The 23,115-nt window shown below is 35.1% G+C and overlaps 1 protein-coding gene and 1 pseudogene across 1 annotated transcript; both read right to left on the bottom strand.

Annotated features, from left to right (window-relative positions):
• Positions 1–2,107: 2,107 nt before the first annotated feature.
• Positions 2,108–22,646, bottom strand: LOC129897890 (kinesin-like protein KIN-14B). The gene is made up of 23 exons (XM_055973065.1): positions 22,273–22,646; positions 19,399–19,522; positions 18,115–18,201; positions 17,647–17,817; positions 17,457–17,563; positions 16,981–17,112; positions 16,675–16,853; positions 15,754–15,912; positions 15,043–15,134; positions 12,279–12,430; positions 11,842–12,015; positions 10,757–10,903; positions 9,520–9,708; positions 9,234–9,305; positions 8,416–8,468; positions 8,101–8,320; positions 7,584–7,775; positions 7,272–7,487; positions 6,040–6,387; positions 4,229–4,327; positions 3,661–3,801; positions 3,401–3,559; positions 2,108–2,889 (listed from the first exon to the last, which is right to left on the bottom strand). The coding sequence occupies exons 1-23, from the start codon at positions 22,495–22,497 to the stop codon at positions 2,434–2,436; spliced, it is 3,894 nt and encodes a 1,297-aa protein (XP_055829040.1). The 5' UTR covers positions 22,498–22,646; the 3' UTR covers positions 2,108–2,433.
• Positions 10,366–10,599, bottom strand: LOC129903784 (U2 spliceosomal RNA; annotated as a pseudogene).
• Positions 22,647–23,115: the final 469 nt, after the last annotated feature.

Genomic DNA, 23,115 nt, shown 5'->3' with positions numbered 1-23,115 from the left:
TGATAATATAGTCTCTAACGGTATAAATATATCACTGAATTGCTGGATTAAAAATTAATAAATGCATGTAAATGTGTCTAACGAAATTAGCAAAGACATGAATATACGTACAAATACAAAAAACGTAAAATGATGAGACTGAAATTTTATCACAGCAACAAAAATGATATGTATATCCATTCTCTTAAATTATATAGTACCTCTAAATTTTATAATCCAAATGACAACAGAATAGCTAATTGTATAACAACACAAGAATCATACACTTAACCTTGATTGTGATCCTTTTGTTTCAGGGTGTTTATTCCCCTTTAGAGGGAAACTGCTGACTGAACTTTAATGTTTAACACTTAGTAATGTTAATACTTAACTTTAATACCACTGTCACTGTCCATTTTTTTCCTAATGTGAGCACTAACTAACTAACTTTATTCTTTAATAGTCAACTATTTCACTTAGTTTAGCTATTATGTAGTAGTGTTTACATAATTTAAATATTTTTTATTTTTTTTCCTAATGTGAGTACGTACTAACTAACTAACTTTATGCTTTAATACTTAACTTTTTCACTTAGCTTATTTATTATGTAGTAGTAATATGACATTTTAACTCTTCTTAATTTGACTTATCTTTAATATTTAACAGTTTTATTACTTAACAGTTTTTCTTTGTAGGTTATTAAAATGATTAATGTTAATCTATTCTTTCGTCATGGTGGTGAGTGACTTAACAATTAAGAAATATATTATGATCAGAGATGTATCCATCATTGAAGAGGGTACAATCTTGATCTTATCTCTTTTATTGACTTAATCAATGAATACACAAATAAGTTAGGTTTTGTAAGTGTGCAACAACTTATTGTACTTGGTCCTTCTAGAAAATATTTTGAATTAGTAGGAAATGAAAAAGTTAGGACATTATTATTATTTTTTCTAGTGATTATTCTTCCATTCATTTATTTGCTACTGATTACTGTGAATTAGTTGTTGATGTATCTGATATTGTCATGCATGATGGATCATTTCATTTTTTACTTTTACTAATAGTTGATGAAGGTACAGACTCACAAATAGAAAACAAATTAAGGAAGACACAAAATGTAAAGTTCATTAAGCATTTGATTACCTCTTCTTTAGGTTGGCAACAATAGATCACTTTATCATTATTGACGTGACTTGTACCAGCATGGATTTGAAAAGTTTCCTTTGATGCAAGTTACAAGGCTGCTAGTTAGTTACATTTCAAGAAGTTAGTTAGAGCCCATTTGAATTGGCTTATAAGTTACTTATAAGTTGTTTTCAGCTTTTTTGAGTTTTTGGTTGGCCAATTTAAAGTCATTTTGTGTTTAAAATAAGTCTCAATAAATAATTGAGTTTGTTTGGATGAGACTTATTTTAAGCAGCTTATAAGTTGAAAACAACTTATAAGTCAAAAAAAAAGTTGGGTTGCACCTATTTTTTTAAAAAAGTTATAAGCAGTTTTCAACTTATAAGTTACTTAAAATAAGTCCATCCAAACAGGCTCTTGGTTTCAAGGTTGTTAGTCCTTGAAGCTCATGTTATGAAATATAAATCTCTTCCTCCCTTTCTAATATTTCTTTCTTAGCTAACATCTTGATTTCCTGAGTTAGTTTCCATCTTCCTTAAGCCAAGTTCCTGGATTAATCTCCCTCACAATCATCTTGTTAATCAACCTTAAGCCGAAGATTTATCAGAAACAGTCCCAAAATAGGGGTAAAGTCCACATACAAACTACCTTCTAAACCTCATTTTTTGAATTACAGTAATATATTATTGTTTTTGTTTTTTTAGAACCTAAGGAAAACCCACAATCTCTGCCATAGCTTCTGCCCTTTAGGTGAGCATTTTGTAGGACGCGCTCTTGATTGAGTAACATACAAAGGCTGAATTTGATCCTAGGTCTCCACATGGTAGACCCATCTCCTAACCATTCAACTATGCCCTTGCGGGCTTGATATGTTAATGTTGATGATGAGTAATATAAGTGCCAGTAACCACTCTACTATTAAAAAAAAAACATTCTTGTATACTTATATGAAGTTTGTAGACATATTAACACTGGTTTAGAAAATGAATATCAGCAATTAACTCTCAAACCACATTACTTTGATGCTCAGGAAAAAAGGGGACTAATTTGCCAGTTGAGCTAATAAATATCTTGAGAGCAAAGTGTTTGTTCACTTCCATCTGTTTCACCTATGCAGTAAGCCAGAAATGGCATATTACACAATGTTACACATGCTACAACTATACAAAACTTGAAAACCCAAAATGGAAAATGGGGACAGCATTAACACATTTTATCAAAATTACAGGCCAAGTAGGCAACACAGCTGAATAATCAGCACATCCGAAGTGTCATTGCACAAGAGATATGCAAGAAGACCCTACCCCGAAGCAATAAGATCTATTATGACCTGACATCCTTCAGCACTCCGCCCTTCTCAAGTTCGTCAACAAGGTCTTTCAATGCAGGAACCTTCATGGCAAGAGTCCTGTAGAGTCTGGAATACCGAGCTCTGGTTCCGTCTGCTGTCCTTGCAAGAGCAAGAAAGCTTAGAGCTTCAGGGAGCTGTGTGAATAACTGTTTCATCTCATCCAAACTCATATTTTCAAGAACAGTTGGTCTGGGAACAACTCGGACAATCTCACCCCCTTTAGGTTCTTCAACCTGTGCATCTGCTTTAACGACCAGTTCAGAGTTTGAGTTAGCTCCACATTTGATGATAAATGGGTTTGTTGAACCTGTGTTGAACTGAAGAACATTCCACTGTGTCACGTCAGTTTCACCCCCTAATCCCACATCCGCAGGAGGCCGAGAAGCATGTACATTTTCATGAAGCCGGTCATCCTCTTCAGGAATTAACTGTCAAATTGTTAGCAAGATAAAATACATTAGTTGACAGGAGAAAAAGTATCCTAGTTGAATGACCCTCTCATAGATGAATAAAACTAGAAATATATCTGCAAATAACGTTGGACTAAAAATTTGTAATCTGAAATTATAGCGCCCATATCAGTTCAACAATTATATTAGTATTATCTTCTGTGCTTTTCTATCGCTAGTTCTCTCGTGACAGCTCAGTTGCAGTTGGTAATAGAATCCACTCAAATATTCCAAGCTAGACACAAATTTCTCTCTGAGAAAGTATCTTCTAGAGTCAATAGAATGTTATCGCATCAACAAACAACCTAAGCAGGTAAATATCGGCAAAAATGCGTTCCTCAGTTAATTGAAGAGCTGCACATCTACGGTAGTACTAAAATTTTGATGCTAAAACATTGTATAATACTCAACATTTGGACTCCTATCTTCAGGATGACAAACAGAAACACCAGATAGCTAACAACCACCAGCGATAAAAGTAACTATGTACCTCAACAGCATGTCGTGCTTCATCAATGTGCCTCTGAGCACACGGATGATCAATGTCAAGCAAGGAAGGCATTCGTTCTGCAAGTTCATCTAGAGAAGCTAGCATAGCTTTCTTCCTACTCTTACTGAGGATGTTCACAGAGGATTGCCTCAGTACATCCTGTTAAAATTAATTCATCAGATGGTCTTGCCTTTTGATTCACTGGCACAGTTAACGAAACAACGATCCAGAGGAAAGTGACTGGCAAATTAATAAAACACCTTGACTAGTTTCAAAATGCCATCAAGGGAAACCAAGGATGCAAGTCGGGCATCTTCAGCTGCAGTAGAAGGATTTCGAACTGGTGAACTCCCATCTTCTAATGTCAACATTGTCATATCACTTCTTATTTGTTGCAAGATCTGTTTATGAGATTAACTGAGTCATACTTGCCTTCCAACCATCTAAATTCAAATAAAATGATATATGCAAGAATAACAAGTTTATATGACAGGCTGTGGGCTATTCAGTAACCTAGGCATAAGGCTATTGTGGATAATCATCTTCAGCCCAACTTTTTAACACCTCCTGGAATCATTCAGCAGTTCAGGATATTGACATAAATTGACGTTCTTGCTTTACAGACTATCAAGCAATTGTGGTTCACTTAAAATATTAATTAACTCAATAGAAAGAAAATGTCATGATAATGCGCCTTTCTTCACCAAAAGAGATCCAAAGTAGATAATCTTCGGCTATGTTGGTCCATCGGTAGCTAGGGGCAATTATTCAGTGTTACTAGGAGATTATATACATTATCAAGAGTAGCAATTCAGTTAACTAATGCACCTTTCTTCGTTTGTGATCAACAGATTCTAAAGCTGAACGCAGCTTTGCCACATGGGTAGAGTCTTCTGCCACTTCAGTTGACAGTGTATCTGCAATGTCCTGATAAAGAATTGAATTAGAACAAGATAAGCAGGAAACAAGACAAAAGAGAGACCCTAATTGGATCCAATCTATTTTTCTTGTGTAAAACTGTATAAACACTACGAAAAACTGTAAGCAATTAAAACAAACTAATCTGTTATTACGATTGAGCTTGACAAAAACTGCAAAGTAAGTTTCTTTTTTCTTTTTTATTTTGAAGGGTAGGGGGAATAAATAAGTGTAGATAATAGTTTCGGCTACTCTCCCCCCCCCCCCCCAAACCAACTTTTGGCTACTCCCCCCCACCCCACCCCACAAACCAACCCTAAATATATAGATAGAGAACATAGCTGCCTATGTAACAAATAGCATAACCTGGTCGGAGAGTTAAGATGTGGCTTTATACATGCAAGCTCAATTGCACTACTTGCTAAAATGTTATAATATAGCTTTGAAATAAGTGGCCCTGAGTTAAAAGTCTTCAACTGCCAATGCCAAAGCTATGCTGTTTCTATGATAAGTGAGAATAAGCTGACAAGACACCCATGAATGAGCAAAACTTGCTCACCTGGAGCACCGTTCAAGCAAAATTTTAGATTTTCAGTAGAGTGGATATGACTCTAGATTTTTCCTTTGTCTCACGTGTGGGACTAAATACTGGTGTTTGTATTATGAGACAGGAATTTCTAACCGGATGACATCTTCACCAGCCAATCTCTTACACCTTTGGCAACAATAGAAATGTAAGCCACAACAAAAACCGCAAATAGCAACAGGTCAGAGGAAAAGCGGAAAGAAGTTTTGGTGGCCCTCCGACGTTTATTTGTAAGAAGGGGTGAAAGAGAAAGAAGAAAAGGAAGAACTTATTATTTTCCCAAACATATTTAAAGTTCGAAAGCTGCCATCGTTTCTAAGAGATGCAAGGAATCTCAGATCAAAAGCTCTAAAGCAGAGTTACCGCATATTGCCTGTCCTTCCAAAACAAAGAGAAAACACAGAAAACATAAGTAAACAATCATTTTACAATCACGCAAACAACTTAAGTGACAAACACAAGCAAACTCAAACACATATTGTTCTTAGAAGTATAATCCGAATCACCTAGAAAACCTATACCCGTATGTTGTAGTATTGCTGACAAGCAATTTCTTAAATCTAAAGCCTCGTCTCAACAACAGATCAGAAATCAAAGTTAGCACACTGCTTCAAGATTTGGATTAACATGAAAAACAACATAAATGTCATAATATTAAAGAAAAATGTAAAAAGCAAGTGTATGTCAATTCTTCAAAAAGAATTCAAAAGCTTGTGTGTCAGTTCTTCAAAGAAAACTCACAAGCTGCATGGGGAGAAGAATATGTAACCTTAATGACGATAACAATAATAGTAATAACCCTAACATCCCTGCAAGATAAACAACTATGTGCATTGTGAACAGATTGTGATTATTAGATATGGATGGACAAGTGAAAAATATAATAGTGAGATGCAAAAGAAGTGAAGCAGCAAATAAAATCATGTCACTTTAAGATTAAGATATAATGCACAACTCTGGTATACAGTCTGAATTTCCCAAGGAAAAGTTTTTGATTGAAAGGGCTACCCCATAATAGTAAGGGTATGCATACATTCTACCTTCCCCAGACCCCACTTGCGGGATTACACTGAGTATGTTGTTGTTCAATAGTATATAGTGTAGGGAGTAAAATGCAAAGATCACATGGAAGTACCTTCAAGTGCTGGAGTTGGGAATTGTAAACTCTCTTTGCATATTCAGATAAGAGCTGACCAAGTGCATCAGTGCTAGGGGGCATTGCAGCACCTAGTCCAGCCATCCATCCATCCATTATTGCAGTAGACAAAAGCTCGAGCTGACCCGTTGCTCCACCAACTGCATCATCAGTGACAGACAGAAAGTCGAAGTTCTCGGCAAGCCAATTCCTGATTTGGCGTTGAAGCTCGCCAGCCGGAGTATGTACAAAAAGAGCAGCAAGACCTCTGTTTCCAACCGCAAAACTTTTAGCTTCCTCAGTTATCTCCCTAAGCTTTCCACCAGTTACATGCTGCCTCTGTATGTCCTATATGATTAAATTCCAAGTCACATAAGACACTACCAATTGAATGCTAAATAGATATAACATGCACAGATAAAAAGTTTAGAGACAAGAGAGGGAAAAAATAATAAATAAATAAATAATAACACAAGCAGCACAATCAATTTCTTTTATAACAATTATCTGAGCCAGCTTGGGCACACCCTATGTCACCCGGTACTTGCTACCTCCACCAACATAGGTACCTTGCAACTCTATCAAGGCTTAGACGGATGAAAGGAACTAGTGTTTTCTGGTGGGATTTGAACCCTGATCTCCAAGGTTTGCACCCCCGCTTTATAGACCAATGGGCCACACTTTTGGATGTGCAGCTAATCAAAATAAAGGAGAGTAGTAAGTATTTCCTCCTTGAAGAGACTATATATCAAGTATGTACCTGAGCTGGACATTGCCCAGGAGAACTGATGAAATGATGGCATGATGGAACAACGCAGGTACTGATATGGGACAGAAGATTTGGTGGAGCATTGTCCCAATATGTATTTGGTGGAAAATTTGGAGCGAAAGGAATTCAAGATGCTTTGAAGATTTAGCTAACTCTGAAATAAAGCTCAAGATGAAGTGTATATTTTTGTTTTACAGTTTGGTGTAAAGAAACCTTTGTACAAGATGTAGAGTCTCTAGTTGTCTCACTGGGTCTTTGTAACTGTCACGAAACTAGCTTTGGCTAATTTTTGGCCTATTTACTTAATATAACATACTGAAATCTATAATCATCTTCAAAAAAACATACTTATTTCCTTCAACAGACCAAATAGCGAAGCTAACTAGACAACCTAACAATTACCGAAAAAAGATGCAGACAGGGAAAAGGGACAGGTAAGTTGTTTGTAATACATATAACTCACCTGATCAATACCACGTATCTTCAGAACGACAGATGATAATTTCGATTTCTTTTCTGGCTTTAAATTTACTTTAAACCCTTGAATATGTTCATCAATCAATGCATTCCTACTTGAATCATAGCGCATAGGCGATCTTCCAGGGCTACTACCACGGCTAGAGCTTCTGCTTTGGCCACTATAATTAGCTTTCTCCAGGAAGCGCTCAACGGGAGAAACCTAGATATTCAACAATCAGTTGCTTCCGACAATCAAAGAAAGCAGTATAAAAATCCACTGAAATAATCTCTGGAAGAACAGACAAGAATCTGTTACCTTTATAGATTGCAACTCCGGCGACCTAGCAAGCAAGGATCTTATGTACAAAATCCTAACACGGGAAACAAGCATGGTATCCATCACTCTCTTTGGCTCCATTTTACGAATGAAAGCAAAGACGGCATCTCGAATTTCAGCAAGTATTTCGTGCTCCCTAGAGGCACCTGCTTTGATGACTGCTGCTAAAACCTGATATAAACACCAAAACATTGTAGTTATAGAAGAATAGGGTACATGCGTAGGTTCAAAGAAAGTAGTCAGTTATTTGTAGACTAAATTGAAGCTAATGTCATCATACCATCATCCAGAAAAGATTAAATGACCTGATAACAATTCATATAATTAACTATGTCCAGTTTGATACAAATACATATAATTACTTCTTGTCCAGCTTGATTTCTAAATAGTTGCTAAAAAAATTGATATTTCAGTAAGACTCCGGATAGAGCATATTCTGGACAGACTAGAAGACCTAATGCATACTCCAGAGAGCAAAAGGGGGATAAGATCTTACCAGCATCAAAAGCTTGTTTGCTCCATCGGAGATTGCAGCAAGGCTATCATATTGATCAGGATCAAATTCGTTCAATGCAGAAGTAAGATATTCACCAGCCGGGGTAGTCTTGACCTTTTCACCACCAGATTTAACCAAAGCAACAGTGCCATCTGGCTTATCAGTTGATGAGGGAAGTGCTAGCACATCTGTGGCACGTCCTTTGACATTGATATCATTTCTGTCACCCACAATGCAAGATGCAGTTAATACCACGAAAGTACAGAAAAGACAATAGGGAAACCAGAAAATGCATAATCTATTAACAGTATACACCTTCCAGTTTCTCTATTCTGAGCATTTGGAGCCTTTGGTAACGGACTAGACACCTGTGCAGGAAGAGCACAAACGAGATTTACTGTTAACAGCTTTAAGATGAGACTAAAACACTCTCAGTAAGAGAAATGCTCGAGCAACACAATCTATCAGTTTAGCATAGATGATCAGAAATAAAACAAAAGCAAAATGCATTCACATGATAATTATGAGTGACACATAGCAGAAATCTCATGATTCAAATCCAAGGATGTTTAACGAACGCCACAGAGAGATTCATTTAGTGGAACACATATTAACTCCGCAATTCTTGCCAACAATCTCAAATCATGATTACAATGTGTCCAAAGATATCTGATGGGGAGCTAAAGGAGCTCCATTTTCCCTATCAAGATAAACATCATAATGCAGGACATCTTCAGCCTGTTATTTCCCATAAATCAATATTACTCTGTTCTTCAGTACCATTCTTCAGTAAGGTAAATCTCTCAATTAGTACCCTTTTTCTTTCTCATGCAAAGTTCTATCTCTTAGCCAATTTTGTTTTCTATGGAGAATTTTAAATCTCAATCTCAAGTTCTCTGCCTAATAATCAATGATGCCCAAATATAAGGTACCCTCAAGTCCATCGAACCCATCACATCAAGAGAAAATAACACTGTAAGTGTTGAACTCATAATTAAGAAAATATAAGATTGCTATCTCCAACAACTTAAGTTTTTAAATGAGATGGTCACACACTTCACCAGTTAGGAACAAATGAAAAAGGATGAAAACCCTAGCAAATCTGAGAAAAATATTTAGGACACCATTATTACCTGTGTTGATCCAGCTAGAGAGGTTTTCTCTGTCAAACGATCAAATAACTTTTCATTTTCTTCATGCAATTTCTGTCAAAAAGATATAACACATTGACTCAAATGAATAGCAAGATATATCTAACCAGGAAAAAGCTCAAAAGAGTCAGATTTCCATTTCCGGAAGATACTAATTGAACATATAGATAAAGCCTAATCATCCCCATTGTCATTCCTCTTTAACAAAATTTAACTAAAGAATACAACAGCATGTACTTCATATATAGAGTCAGCATGAATAAGCTACCTCAATAAGTGCATCACGTTTTACAAGTTCCTCTTCTAGCCTCTTGGTAACAGCTGCTGGGTCAATGTCATCCCTCGTTGCCTTCAAACCTGTTTGGTCTGCAGATCTTAACTCTGAACCATCTTTTAACCTAGCGTCACTGGCACGTACTGCCTCATTTAACTGTGATTCAAGAGCTTGCAGTTTGGCCTACAATATAATGTGATCAGAAACTTAAAGCAGAACCATGTGCAAAAGGAAAATGTATTTATTCTACCACAAAATAAAAGATGAAATACAGTTTAAGTTAAAAAAAATACATAAATGAATAAAATGTAGATAATGCAAGAAATATAATGATGAAGCAAGCTTGCAGAAACTAAAATAGTACAGTACAGAATGTTGACTGAATAGTTATCCATCACAAAATTGAAAACAGTGAGCCTTGAGGAAATGATATCCTCTTTCAAGTTTGAGTCACCGGAATAGCTTTTGTAGCATACAGGGATGAGCACGCACATATGTAAATGATAAACTACTTGACATGAAAGCATCAAGCATCTTGAACTGAGCCAACTTGAACAGTTAAAATGTTTGAGAAGTTCTATCTTAAATATTCTCATTGTTGTCTACGTAGATCATAAACCCCTTGCAATCTTTTTAATTAAGCTTGTAAGATCATAATCCCCCAGCCTCACAGGAAAAATGTACAATAGTCTTAAGATATTTCCCTCGAGGGAAAAATGTATATATTTCCCTCGAGGGAAAAATGTATATATTTCCCTCAAGGGAAAAATGTATGATAGTCTTAACATCATAAACCACTTGTTGGCTGACGTAATATCAATTTGAAAGTTTTTTGTTTTGGTGGGGTACATCAGGCCTGGACTGTAGGGCAACGACTTGGGGTGATGAGTGAAGGCCCAGGTAACAAGCTGCCTTGATGAACCTTCGACCAAGAAAAATAGAGTCAATATCATGTGGGTCGATACCCCACATATCAAATATTAAACTGATACGAACAGATTAGTACTTGATCAAATATTAAACTGATAAGAACAGTTTAGTACTTGATCTTAGCCAAAAGGCTGAGAAAGGTAATAGGAAGTTAGCAACAATTTGAAATTAACCAGCAGTATGCAACAATGAGTGGAATAATGGAGCAAGATAACATCTTTAAAAAGGTGGACTAACTTGATTAAGTTATACCAGATACACGGCTTAGAGAGAAAAAGGCAATTGTATAAAAGCAACTAACCTGCAACATCTGAATAGTTGAATCACGTTGTTGTATCTGCAATTTCTGTTCTTGCTCCAACTGTAAAAGCTGAGCTACTTGATTTCTAATTTGAGTATTTTGATCCTTCTCTATCTTAAATTTATCCGTAATCATGATATTCTCAGCCTACATCAGAGGGAAAACACTAGATCTTCTTAGTAACATTATTCTTGACTAGACATAAGGTTTGAGTTTATCAGTTTGGACAGAGGAAAGAAAATTAGCATACTCTGAGGCCTCATTATTTTACATTAAGATTAAGACATCTAACAAATCTGAATATTAATATATGCATTAAGATTTACATTTTTTTTAAAATTGAAAAGATATGCATTAAGATTTACATGTCTGAATCTAAATACACATCTGAATATTAAGATCTAAATACTAAATAATTAAGATTGTTTGTTTCTCCAACATCTGAATAGTAATATCTGAATACTAAATATTGCTGGGAACAGCATAGGGCAGACAAAAAGGTAAGTATCTCTGATAGTATATAGAAGACCCAAAAGCCCCCTATGTAAGCATATATGCTTCAATACATCTAAAGAACAATTAACCATATAGACTTTCTCTTAAAGTACATTTTTGCAGCTTTCACACAATAAAATATAGCACCACAATCTCTTAAGAGACACATGCAAACAACTACTGACAAAATTTAGAAGCAGAAATAAGATCCTTACTCGTTACTCTAATAAGAACCATCTTCTTTCACACAACCAAATATAGCACCACAATCTCTTAAGAGACACATGCAACCAACTAGTGCAAAGTTCAATTTTAGTAGCAGAAATAAGATCATTCCTCTTTTATTACTCTAACAAGAACCACCTGCTCTCAAACAACAACATATAGCACCACAACCTCTTAAGAGACACATGCAACCAACTAGTGAAAAGTTCAATTTTAGTAGCAGAAATAAGATCTTTCCTCGTTTATTACTCTAACAAGAACCACCTTGAAGTTTAAAAAGTTATTGAGAAAAAAATATATACAGGAAGTTTAGGTTGATGAAATAATGAGAAAGAAACAGGCAACAAAAAGAAAAAGTTGCAAACCTTTAGATCTGACTGTAGCGTAGAAGAAACTTTCCATGCCTTCTGAACTTCATTGAAGAGTAGAACTCCCTGATCGTTGGCCTGTTTCAGTTCCTGTTTTAGCCCAACTATTTCTTGCTTCAGATCAGTAATCTCTTTCTCCTTCTCATAAAGTTCCTTGCGTGTATCATTGGCCTACCAAAATCGAAAGAGTAAAACTTATAATTAATTGACAGACCGAGTCATTTCATTATGTATTACCAACCCACAGATCACTAAGAATTAGCGGGTGAATCAAACTTCAAATTCTCAATGTCACTGAGTAAAATACATCTACATCACTGAGTAAAAAGCATTTCCCTAACCCCAAATAAGAAAAAAAAAAACTAATAAACAAGGATGTGGACCATCCGCCATAGTCCTGTTTGAGTGTCCACAGTAAACAAATCAAGACTTACAATATCTCTCCATTTCTTGATTGTATCTCGATTCCCAAGGCTTAGTGTGGCATTTCTAGCTCTAGCAGAAAAATTGAGGGAGGATAACGTCTCAGACAAATTTGAAGCATTCGGACAGACATTAACAATCAGAAGCGTCTTTGCACTTTCACCTGCAAAAAGAAGAGAAAAAAAAAACATTAGAGATATCTAGCCAACAAATAGACTTTACAAGGGATAACAGAATAACAGAAATTAGAAACATGTAAGAGGTGTTGTAGCAAATTATTACACAAGATACTGTAAGGCAAAAGATAACAACTCTTTCCCTCCAGATGTAAACACAGATGCCATCAAAAACATAAATGTTAGGAGACTTATTTAGTTTCGACTTTTCATTATCAACTAATCTGCTCATATGCAGCTTCAAATTGTAAGCATCACTTGTGTTGAATTTGACCATCTCCTCTAAAAGCTTAAATTGTTAGAGATCGTGCATTGTTATTTACTTAGTTATATCTTCAATACAACCCCTCACGTGCAGGCTTGATTTTTTTCATGAGCCAAACGCATGAAATATCTTTTTGATAAAGAGTAACGGTGAGAATTGAAGCAGGATCTCGCCTGCACTGACACCATGTTGAATGGTGTGACCATCTAATAAAGCTTAAGTTGTTAGAAAGAACACTTTTATTTACCTAATTACATCTTCACCAACTTGCACATTAAGTGAGTACTGAATTTTGGCCTACCCAAGTCCAACTCTAGGAAAAACAATGTAGGGTTAAAGTCAAAGAGCAGAATCCAGAAAGTACACCCTTCAGAAAGCCTCTCCTTTTATTTGGACAAGCCATGCACGTATCCAGCCAAATATACATTTTATGATTTTATGATAAAGTGTAAGGTGGATAAATCCAAATATACATACATCTATTATCATACTCTATATATCTACTTAGCGGTTAGCTGACAAAAAATTATGCCTCGGAAAACCAGAGGCAACGGTCTTGTTCCTTTCTGATGAAGTATCATTGATGGCATCAAAAACAAGATGCAGATGGTACAAGAGAGAGATTGTTAGCTCTATTACAGTGAGGCAACAGTCTCATACTTTTCCCAGTAATCGCAGTCCATCTTTCTTCCCTTGAAATATATATGATTAGATAAATGTTTAAATAATTGTAACAGTGTCTCACGTTAAAAGATATGAAAAATATGTATCATATAAAGTATCTTAAAAGCTCCTAGCTATAAGACAGTTTTCCCTTGTATGCCCCCCATATACACACTCTCGTTTCATGGCTTTAATTTGAGCTGACAAGGACCGTCCTCAAACTTTTTTTAATGTTTTCTTAAGCTGAAGATAGTTGCACCAATCATAAGAATATGGCAACATGACCTTAGATAGAAAGGAGTGGAGGTCGCGGATTAGGGTAGAAGGTTAGTAGGGATAGAATGGTGTCTTGCCTTGTATCGGTTTAGGGTTGGTCGTAGGTCTAGGCGTGCCATTAGAGTTGTGTTGTTATTGCCTTTAATTATCTGGTCGTAGGTCTAGGCGTGCCATTAGAGTTGTGTTGTTATTGCCTTTAATTATCACATTACTCTGCTATCGTTATTGTTCTTGTATTGTAAAATTTGCATCGCTTTTTTTTTGCCATTAAGCTATATATATATTGTTTTTCTCTCTTACTTGGGGCTGTGACTTTAGAGCCGAGGGTCTTTCGGAAACAGTCTTTCTATCTCCATGAGGTAGTGGTAAGGTTTGCGTACATCCTACCCTCCCCAGACCCCACTTGTGGGATTTCACTGGGTATGTTGTTGTTGTTGTATGATACATCCAGAAATCTAAAGCTACAAGTAGTTACAATAATATAAATCAATCAATCAATCCAAAGCTAGCTGGGGTGACGATAAAAGTAAACAAAATATAATAAGAAATTTAGTTGCAGTACTAGAGAAGAAGAGTGTAAGAAAGATGAGTAAACGTCAACATAAAATCAAGCACATTGAGTAGAGCTCTTCAATCTAACTGAAGATCAGTTAATTGAATATTACAAAAGAGCCCTTCACCATAGAAGAGAAAGATTATCTCGTCCTCTAGTGTGACAAGCTCTAGTCCATGAGCATATCTAAGAGAACATAGAAAATACCTAATGAAACAACTTATATACCAGGGCATATAGCTTGAGACCTACTTGTTTAACTGAAAGAAACAGTGGTCTACAAGTAATATCTAGATGAATGACCCAGGACAACTTTTAAATAACAAGGTCAACAAGCTACTCACTCTGTTTCAATTATGTGTCTTACTTTCCTTTTTGGTCTATTTCAAAATGAATATCACTTTTTATATTAACTCTTTTAACCCAAACATCCCACATGGCAATATTTAAGACCAGAAGATTCAAAAAAATGTCTTCCTTTTATAAACTCCGTGCCTACTCAAACTAAGACGCATAAAAATGAAACATATGGAGTAATAATTTCCCTTCTCAAGCAGAAACAGTTGCACATAAGCATGAGTCTGCGTGTGGGTTTGTATCTATGTATTTATATTATTACTACCAACAACAACAACAACCACCCAGTGAAATCCCACACGTGGAGTCTGGGGAGGGTAAAGTGTACGCAGACCTGACTCCTACCAAGGTAAGACGGCTGTTTTCGAAAGACCCTCGGCTCAGTAAAATCATAAAAAGATTATTACTACCAATATAACAAAATTGAATAATATGAAAAGGAATATTGAAGAATATATTGACCAGTATTATAATCAATTGGTTACCTAGTGAGTCTGCAAGTACTTTGGTGAGCATTGAATTTCCATATGGAACAATGTCTTTTTTTGATGTCAAGGAATTCAAAACATCTCCCAATCTGCATGTCAATATCAAAGCTGAGTATATATACAGAAAAAGAGCAGTAAAACACAGTATGACACTTTTTTTCTATCATTTCGTGTTGTTTCATGAGGGTGTATGCAATTAATAATTCACAAGCATCATTATAGAAACTAATTTAAGAAATTGGTTTTCCTTGGCCAACTATGTTCCCAAAAGCTCTAATGTAATCCGCCCCTGTGTAGGAGCTCTTGTCACACACTTAATTGTGGGACCAACTATCCTCTCTAAGCTTCGATGTCTATAATCATTGTCCTTGAGAACTCTCCCAATGATCTTGCATGTATGAAAATTGAGAAATAAGACATAAGATAAGCTTTAAAAGGCCAATATTTGATTTCTAGTTTAAAAACCATCACATGAATGTCATCAGCTAAAAAAAAGGCATTCAGAGTTCCAATCCAGAAACTTATACACTGAGAACAAAAAGATGGTTTTATGGGGCCAAAAATGCAAAGTGATCCACCAAATTCCATTTTTGATCCAACAAATACATTATAAACTCCATCCTATTATGTCCTAGACATGGGAAGTGAATATGCATGGGTTGAGAATAAAGTATTATTGATATCAAAAGGTTGACATGAACCACTTACGCAGAAAGAGATTTCATGACATGAAGCAACTCTGTTGCATGCTCCACACTATCCTCTTCAATAGTGCTTTCACTTCCAGCCAAATCGACAAGAGAAAGCTTGCTGTATGAGGTCTCTCCAGTGATCGAGTTGGTATAATGTATATGTACAGTGACGATCCTAAAAATTGCAAGACCATAGAAAAAATGGTAAACACACCTATATTTTTCTCCAAAACATTTAGGAAAAAAGGCATCAAATTGACTAACAGAAAGTCAGAAACTGCATTTATCTCGCAAGAAGCACAAATAGAGTCATATAGAGACATAATAGATACGGGGTTGTGCCTACATGCTAATCACGATAGTTTTTTCTTTCTTTCTTTCCTTTTGGAACTTTAAATTACAAAATCAGTGTTTCAAGAATAAAAAGTTAAGCCACCAGTATGAAGGAGTGTACAACTGATGCAACTCCAAATACCTCAATCAAATAAAATATATGCAGAGCAATGAGTTCAACACAGAAGAACAACAATTTTAGACAAATCAGAATCTGGGCTGATATTGTGACAAGGACGAACAAATGATTATTATGTTGAGTGTATTCTTTTTCACCATTTTGAATATGAACATGTTCAACATGTACTAAATAGTTTTTCTTTTGATGAAGGAAAGGAAAACAATTGTGTTTTTCTGTTGAAAACGTTCACATTCAACATGGTGCTTTTCTGAAGAAAAACACAGTTGTTTCCAGAACTGTCAAACAATTTATGACATAATATCTCAAGTTTTCATGGCTAGCTTGCTCAGAGGACTTCAGAATAACTCATGGGCAGACCCCATAAAGCAATCAAGAAAGGTGACATTCTAAAAGATAGATGAGAAAAAGGATAGAATCAACAGTAACAGACAAATACCAACTGGAAAGAGTTGTAGACCATACAGATGAGAAACTCTAAATTTTGATCCATCACTTCCTCGATTCTGAAAAGCAAATTTGAGAACTCTGCCAAAATCCATTGGATTTTCAACTTTTTCCTGCAGAAGTTCTACAAAGCAATCCAATGACCCTATGCGAGCCTTCGGCAGATCAGTTCCAGAATGTATGAGCAGATCTCTTATCTGCGATAATTGGAAAAGCCCTAACATCAAAAAATTTGGGTATGGATTCCTTATAGGATCTGCATACATAATGCTGAAGATGAGAAAGCAATTAAATCTAAAAGATAAACATGACATCATATAAAACCTGTTCATTATGAAGTTCAGAAATGGAAACTGAGAAATTAAATTTGGATGTCGACGTTGCATCGGAGTTGGATAGATCAAAGAGCTCCTCAAAACACCTAGCATATAAACCACGATCGTGGTTGGATCCTTCCTGCATGAAGGAGGAAACGTGAGGAACCAACATTAATTTCAAACCAACAGCTTCAAATAGTTGGGTATTTGGCAGATCAAAACTTGGTAAAGGCCCAAGGTATTCAATTGTCTCAATTATACCATCGAAATTGAAATTTGAATACCAACACCAATTATACAAACTTTGAAAATTAACCTCCTAGTGGAAAGGTTTCATAAGATCTTATGCATTTAAACCTTGCCCAGCTAAAACGTCACAATTGGCAGTTTTTCAGAACACATAAAGAGAAGAAATGTATAAATCGTTCAAAAGAAACAGATGAACATAAAAGGAAAACAGCCGTAAAGAGATGAGTGAGAGACCATTGTGTGGGTCTTTCCTGAGTGTGCTTGCCCATAAGCAAATATAGCCACATTGTATCCATCAAATGCTGACTGAACAAATGGTTGAACATCACTAAAAAGTTCAACTGCACAAGGAGAAACTAAAAATGTTAAGTTACACACTCATTCAAGATCTAGTATAGAAAGAAAACAAGTAAATCCCCAATACCTTGTCCTACATGAGGTCCATAAACCCTGTCTAACTCAAAATCTTTCTTCGGATTAGCTAAGCTATCATCAGTGGTATTGATACGAATTGTAACATCATCGGGAAATTCGACAATGGATGGACCTTCATCTTCAAAAAGAGGTCTCACACGACAAAACACTTTTATGTTTCCTGAAATAATAACATAGGGTCTCATCTACATATATTATGTACTACATACACATATCTGATATATCTCTATGCCTATCTGAAGGCAACAAACATTCCGTCATAGCACTGCAAGATTATTTTTTTCTAGATTACAGTTTGTTTCTAGATTTGAACATTTCATGCATATTGAAAATACACGTGTATGTGCAAGTGCTGATGTATATGCACAGATTTCTTCTCAAAAGAAATTGTATATGCCTACTTTAAGAGACAAGGTTGGAAGCTAGAATAATAACGCCAGGAGCATAGACTAAATACCTTGGGCAGTTAATAAGTCATTAAATAACCTTTTCTTCTCCAATATCAGAGGTGAGAGTCTAGCTTCTGTTTCAAGTGCAGCTTCATCTGAATAAGTAGAGAGAGAAACCAGAATCCAAAATATGATCAGAATGCTAGTTAATCAGAAGCCATCAAAGCCAAAACTCATTAGACAAAAGGACAGAAGAAGACAAAAGAAAAGACCAAAAATAATTTAGCTGTCCAAGATTCGCAGTAATCTTTCCTCAAAGGCTTCGGAACTTGATTAAACATATTTAAAAGTTATGAACTAACTTCAAGTTGCATCTGTGTCTTACTTTTGGTTGATCCATCTATTACAAAATAAAAAAATAAAAAACTTATAATTTACATGTGTTTGACACGGTCTCCCAACTTCCGAAAGGACATGTTAGAAAAGCGATCTAAAAGGAGATGGAATGGAAACAATGAAACATAAGGTACTTTTAGTTTGAAATTTCTAGACAATATTGAATTTCAATTATCTATCTTAATCCGTAGATTATCATTTTTACTGAAGATGCAAACAGAAACCCTTATCACTTCATTATGCAATTAATAGAGTTTAGTGATGTACCTTTATCTGTGAACAGGGCATTGGGAGTTAGCACTATTGGACTTTTCCAATATGGTTTATTATGAACGATGACACATTACATAAATTTTGTTAGGAGTAGTGACAAGAAAATCATATACATAAAACAAAAATACAAGAAGACGATTGTTGAAATATAATAATTCATAGTAATATATCATTGTGGATTTAAGAAAAACATGCTGAAGCAAATCACTGTGATAAGATTTTATATCAGTTAGAATAGGAATAGGTATATACACTCCTACTTATGATATGAATAGGAATAAGAATAGTAATAAGAAAAGAATTAGTAAATAGTATCCTACTTGGTAAAGGATTGTATTGTAGTGTCTATAAATAGGGTCTATGTGTAATAATGTAGAGACACAATTCAATAATATTTCCCTCCTATATTTCTTATCAAATCTAAACTTTATTAACTTTAATTAAAGTTATGCACAAAAGGCATCACAATAATGCTTAACATATAGCCACACACTTATAGACATTCTCGAGGTGATTAGAACTATATCTTTAAGAAAATCTTGGGGCTTTGTGTAAAGATAAATTTATAATTACTTTAAGAATGTCTAGAAGCATGTGCTAGGCATTATTTGGGTTGAGTTGGGTTGGGCCTCATGGAAAGCATCAGTGACATGTAAATACATAGATGTAGTACAGTTCATTACCTAGCTTGCGGGTTCTATCAGCAAGTACACCGAGGTAGCGTGTCACACGATCTAGTTTCGCATTGGAATATTCCTGCAGGTCGCTGGCTTCTTGTCTCAGTTCTGAGTAATCTTCCCTGACAAGCTGCCCCGGAAAAAAAAGTGTATATATTCGGTAAGAAATTACTTGATTGTTTTTCCCCTGAACAGATAATGTTATCTAAGAATAAGATCTTTTTGATTTCCAGAACAAGGCCCCCCAAATTTTCCTAAGGGGTAAAATAACATTAGCTCCTTTAAAAAAATCTAGCAGCAATTCTTTTAAAGCCTTGTGCTTAGTATAGTATAAGTAATCATGGAGTTCCATGCTAATGCACTACATCAAAACAACTTTTTAAAAAGGTTTGATTAATTCTAAGCTAGGATGTCCTTCAGCAAACTGGAGAAACATGCCAAATACAAAGTTCACATCACTATATTTGCATGAATAGACAGCAATCAGTCTCTCTGTAGTGTCTTCTTCTTGATTTATCTTACTTCTTCACTGCATTATGTGGTCCAGTCAAGTCATCTATGTACAATATAGGAATAATATTGGCATGGCATTCCAACAAAAATATAGACGGTAGGATTAAGGTCTACATACACTCTACCATCCCCATACTCCACTTGTGGGACTTTATTGATATGTTTTTGTAGTGTGCAGATTCTTCAATATATACTAACAATTAGCAAAAAACTTAGTCACACATACTAGATACTTCCACATACCCATACTGGATACTAGAAAGAAATTTTAATGGGATCTTTCACCCTAAAACTGGAAAGAAATTTTAGGCTACTAAATCAATTGAAAACCTAGATGATTAACTTTTCCACCTCTCAAGAATATGAATATGTACTTATCAATCACTTGTACTACAAATAAAGTTAACATTGGCATAAGTAGTACCAAAGACACTTTCTATCAAAAATGGAAAATTGGTTATGGAAATTCCATGCAGTCAGAAATTAATACAGCCTCTATCTCTAGTAATTACTGTCTCGGTAATAACTAATGGGGATCTCTTTGCTCCACATGCCAAAGTTAATACTTTTAATTGTGTATCTGAGACGAATCCCCTTAAGCCTGCACTTTATCACTAGAGAGTAAATACTAACATCTGTAGATAGAGAGATCGCTCTCTTCAAACATAACCAACCCTACATGGAATGTAGCCAGCCAACCATTTTAAATGGATCAAAAAAAGCTCAATATAATTCCAAAATGGAACATTTACTCCATAAGTCAAAAGAAATTCAACTTTTCTAATAAATTAAGAACTTAACACTCAAAATTCTCATCTCTCTATCTTCTTTAGCAGAAAATATCATTGATAGTGTTTGCAGCTTACATTTTTGAAGAAATTTCAATGATTTGGAAGTAGACAGGGCTGCTGAATTTTTCAACCTTCTGAATAAAAATCAGCAGCTATCTTTTTAAGTAAGTTCCTGCTACAAAGATCTAACAAAGGTGGACAACCTGAAAAGCCTTGACCATGGAAACAAATTTGGAGTCCAAAAGATGTTTTGAAGATGGTGCTAATTCCATTCACAAGATTAAGGCCAATTATATTTTTGTATTGCTTTTTGCGTAGAATGGAACGAGTAAATGAGGCTGAAATAGTTTTAAAGGTGCTAGAGTCTTTACAGGATTAGCTGGGGTAGTTTTGTTTTTATGCTCCTCTGCTTATATTGTACAGTGGCCACAGCACAATACTTATGATGGTTTATTTATAAAATTACCTTATCTTCTCAAAAAACAAATTATATCTCTCAATGTAATTAGTGTACACTAGCATCAACCACGCATACCACTAGCGAACATCTCTTAGTTCCACAAGCCAAAGTTGTAATCCTTAAATTTTAATCCAATGAACGAACTTGCTTAAACCAACTTGGTATCAGTATTAGAGAGAAAATTGTAGAATTTGTAGACATCTCTGTCTGGAGCTAACCACATAGAATTTAGAAACAAGCTCCATTAGCAACTAATAGGGGGCCAAAGAGAATTCAATATACTTCCAAATAGAATCGTGGAAAGAAATTTCAATTTATTAAATAAATTTAGGATCTTGATTACGAACTTTTTGACTCTGCAATAGTATAACTGCACACTAGGTCTAAAATAGATACAATCTAGTAACAAGCTAACCATTCCCAACAACAAAGACCAAAATTGAATTTTTCAGCCGAAACAAAAAGAAATAATTAACATTTCCATCTCTCAATAACACTACTGTACGCTGGTATCAATCACTCTAACAGCTATAAATGAACATAGCTATTAATCCTCTACCACTAGTTTCCAGAAAAGCATCGAACTCGAGTAAATACAAAAAGGAGATATCTTTCCAATTGCATTGTATTTTAGAACACTTCAATTATACAGAACACTCTAATATCTGCAGATATAGTATTATAATTGCACACTTGTTCTAAAAATAGACATAATCTAGTAGCAAGCCAACCATTCCCAACAACAAGGACCAAAAACGAATCCCATATATTTCCACGATTGGGTTTTTCACCCAAAACAAATTAAAAACTTAATAATTAACATTTCCATCTCTAAACAACACTAATGTACACAAGTATCAATCACTCTAACATCTATAAATGAACAAAAACAACAACAACAACAAACACTCAGCTTAAACATCTATAAATGAACATAGCCATTAATCATCTACCACTGGGCTCCACAAAAAACTTCAAACTCGAGTAAATACAAAAAAAAAGGAGATATCTTCCCAATTGCATTGTATTTTAAAACAGTTCAATTCTGTTCAATTATACCAATATGAGCAGATAAAGTACTAAAACGACGTAAATTGACATGAAAGGAATATAGACCTTTAGTTTGTCCTTCAATTTCAATAGCTTAGAGTTGATAGCGTGTTTAGATAACTCTGAATGCGGTGCACCGGTGGAAACGGCGGCGGCTGAGATCGAGTACCGTCGAGCCAATGGCGGCGGTCTCTGATACTCTTCATGCTCCGGCGACTTCCGAGGTTGAAATCCCGGCACATCCCAACTCCACCTATTATTGTTGTTGTTGTTGCTCTTCTGCTCCGCCATTGATAATTAAACAAAAAAAAATAGGGATAAATTTATCTAGAAATGGAGCAAAGATGAGAGATTGAGCTTTCTCTCTCTCTTCCTCCCTCTCTGTTTCTCTCTCTAAGTTTTTTCTCTTTCTCTCTCTATGGATTTTGGAAATTGAATTTGTGGTTTGAATTTCTATTGAGGGAATGATGGGAATTTTTCATTCTTCATCCTTATATTTTATTTGTTGGTATTGATTTAGTCCTTTGAAATTTTTGGTATGTTTGTCCATGCTACCAAAATAGAATGGGGGAAATCTAATACTATTAGGTGTAGTTTGGTAATAGAGTTAAGATTTATTTTTCAAATTTCTTTTTGGTAAGGTTATTTGATTATAATTTTATATATTGGAAAGTAATGTTTATAACAAAAATCTCATTATTTGTTTATATTTCTTAGTTGATATAGTAATTTCTTAATTTTTATGTCCCGTAAGATAAATTTAAATTAATTTTAGATTAAAAAAATAAAATTTAACCATCTATTCTTTTAGCGTATTAATTAAGATGTTAGTTGGGAAAAAAATGTTAATGACCTACTCGTAGACCTGATATAAAATGGATCCAAATTTGAAAATATTACAGAGAGGTA

Source organism: Solanum dulcamara, chromosome 1 (genome assembly GCF_947179165.1).
Source record: "Solanum dulcamara chromosome 1, daSolDulc1.2, whole genome shotgun sequence".
In the NCBI taxonomy this organism is placed as follows: Eukaryota; Viridiplantae; Streptophyta; class Magnoliopsida; order Solanales; family Solanaceae; genus Solanum; species Solanum dulcamara.
The sequence above is the reverse complement of the archived record's forward strand: the minus strand, read 5'-3'. Positions and strand labels throughout refer to the sequence as shown.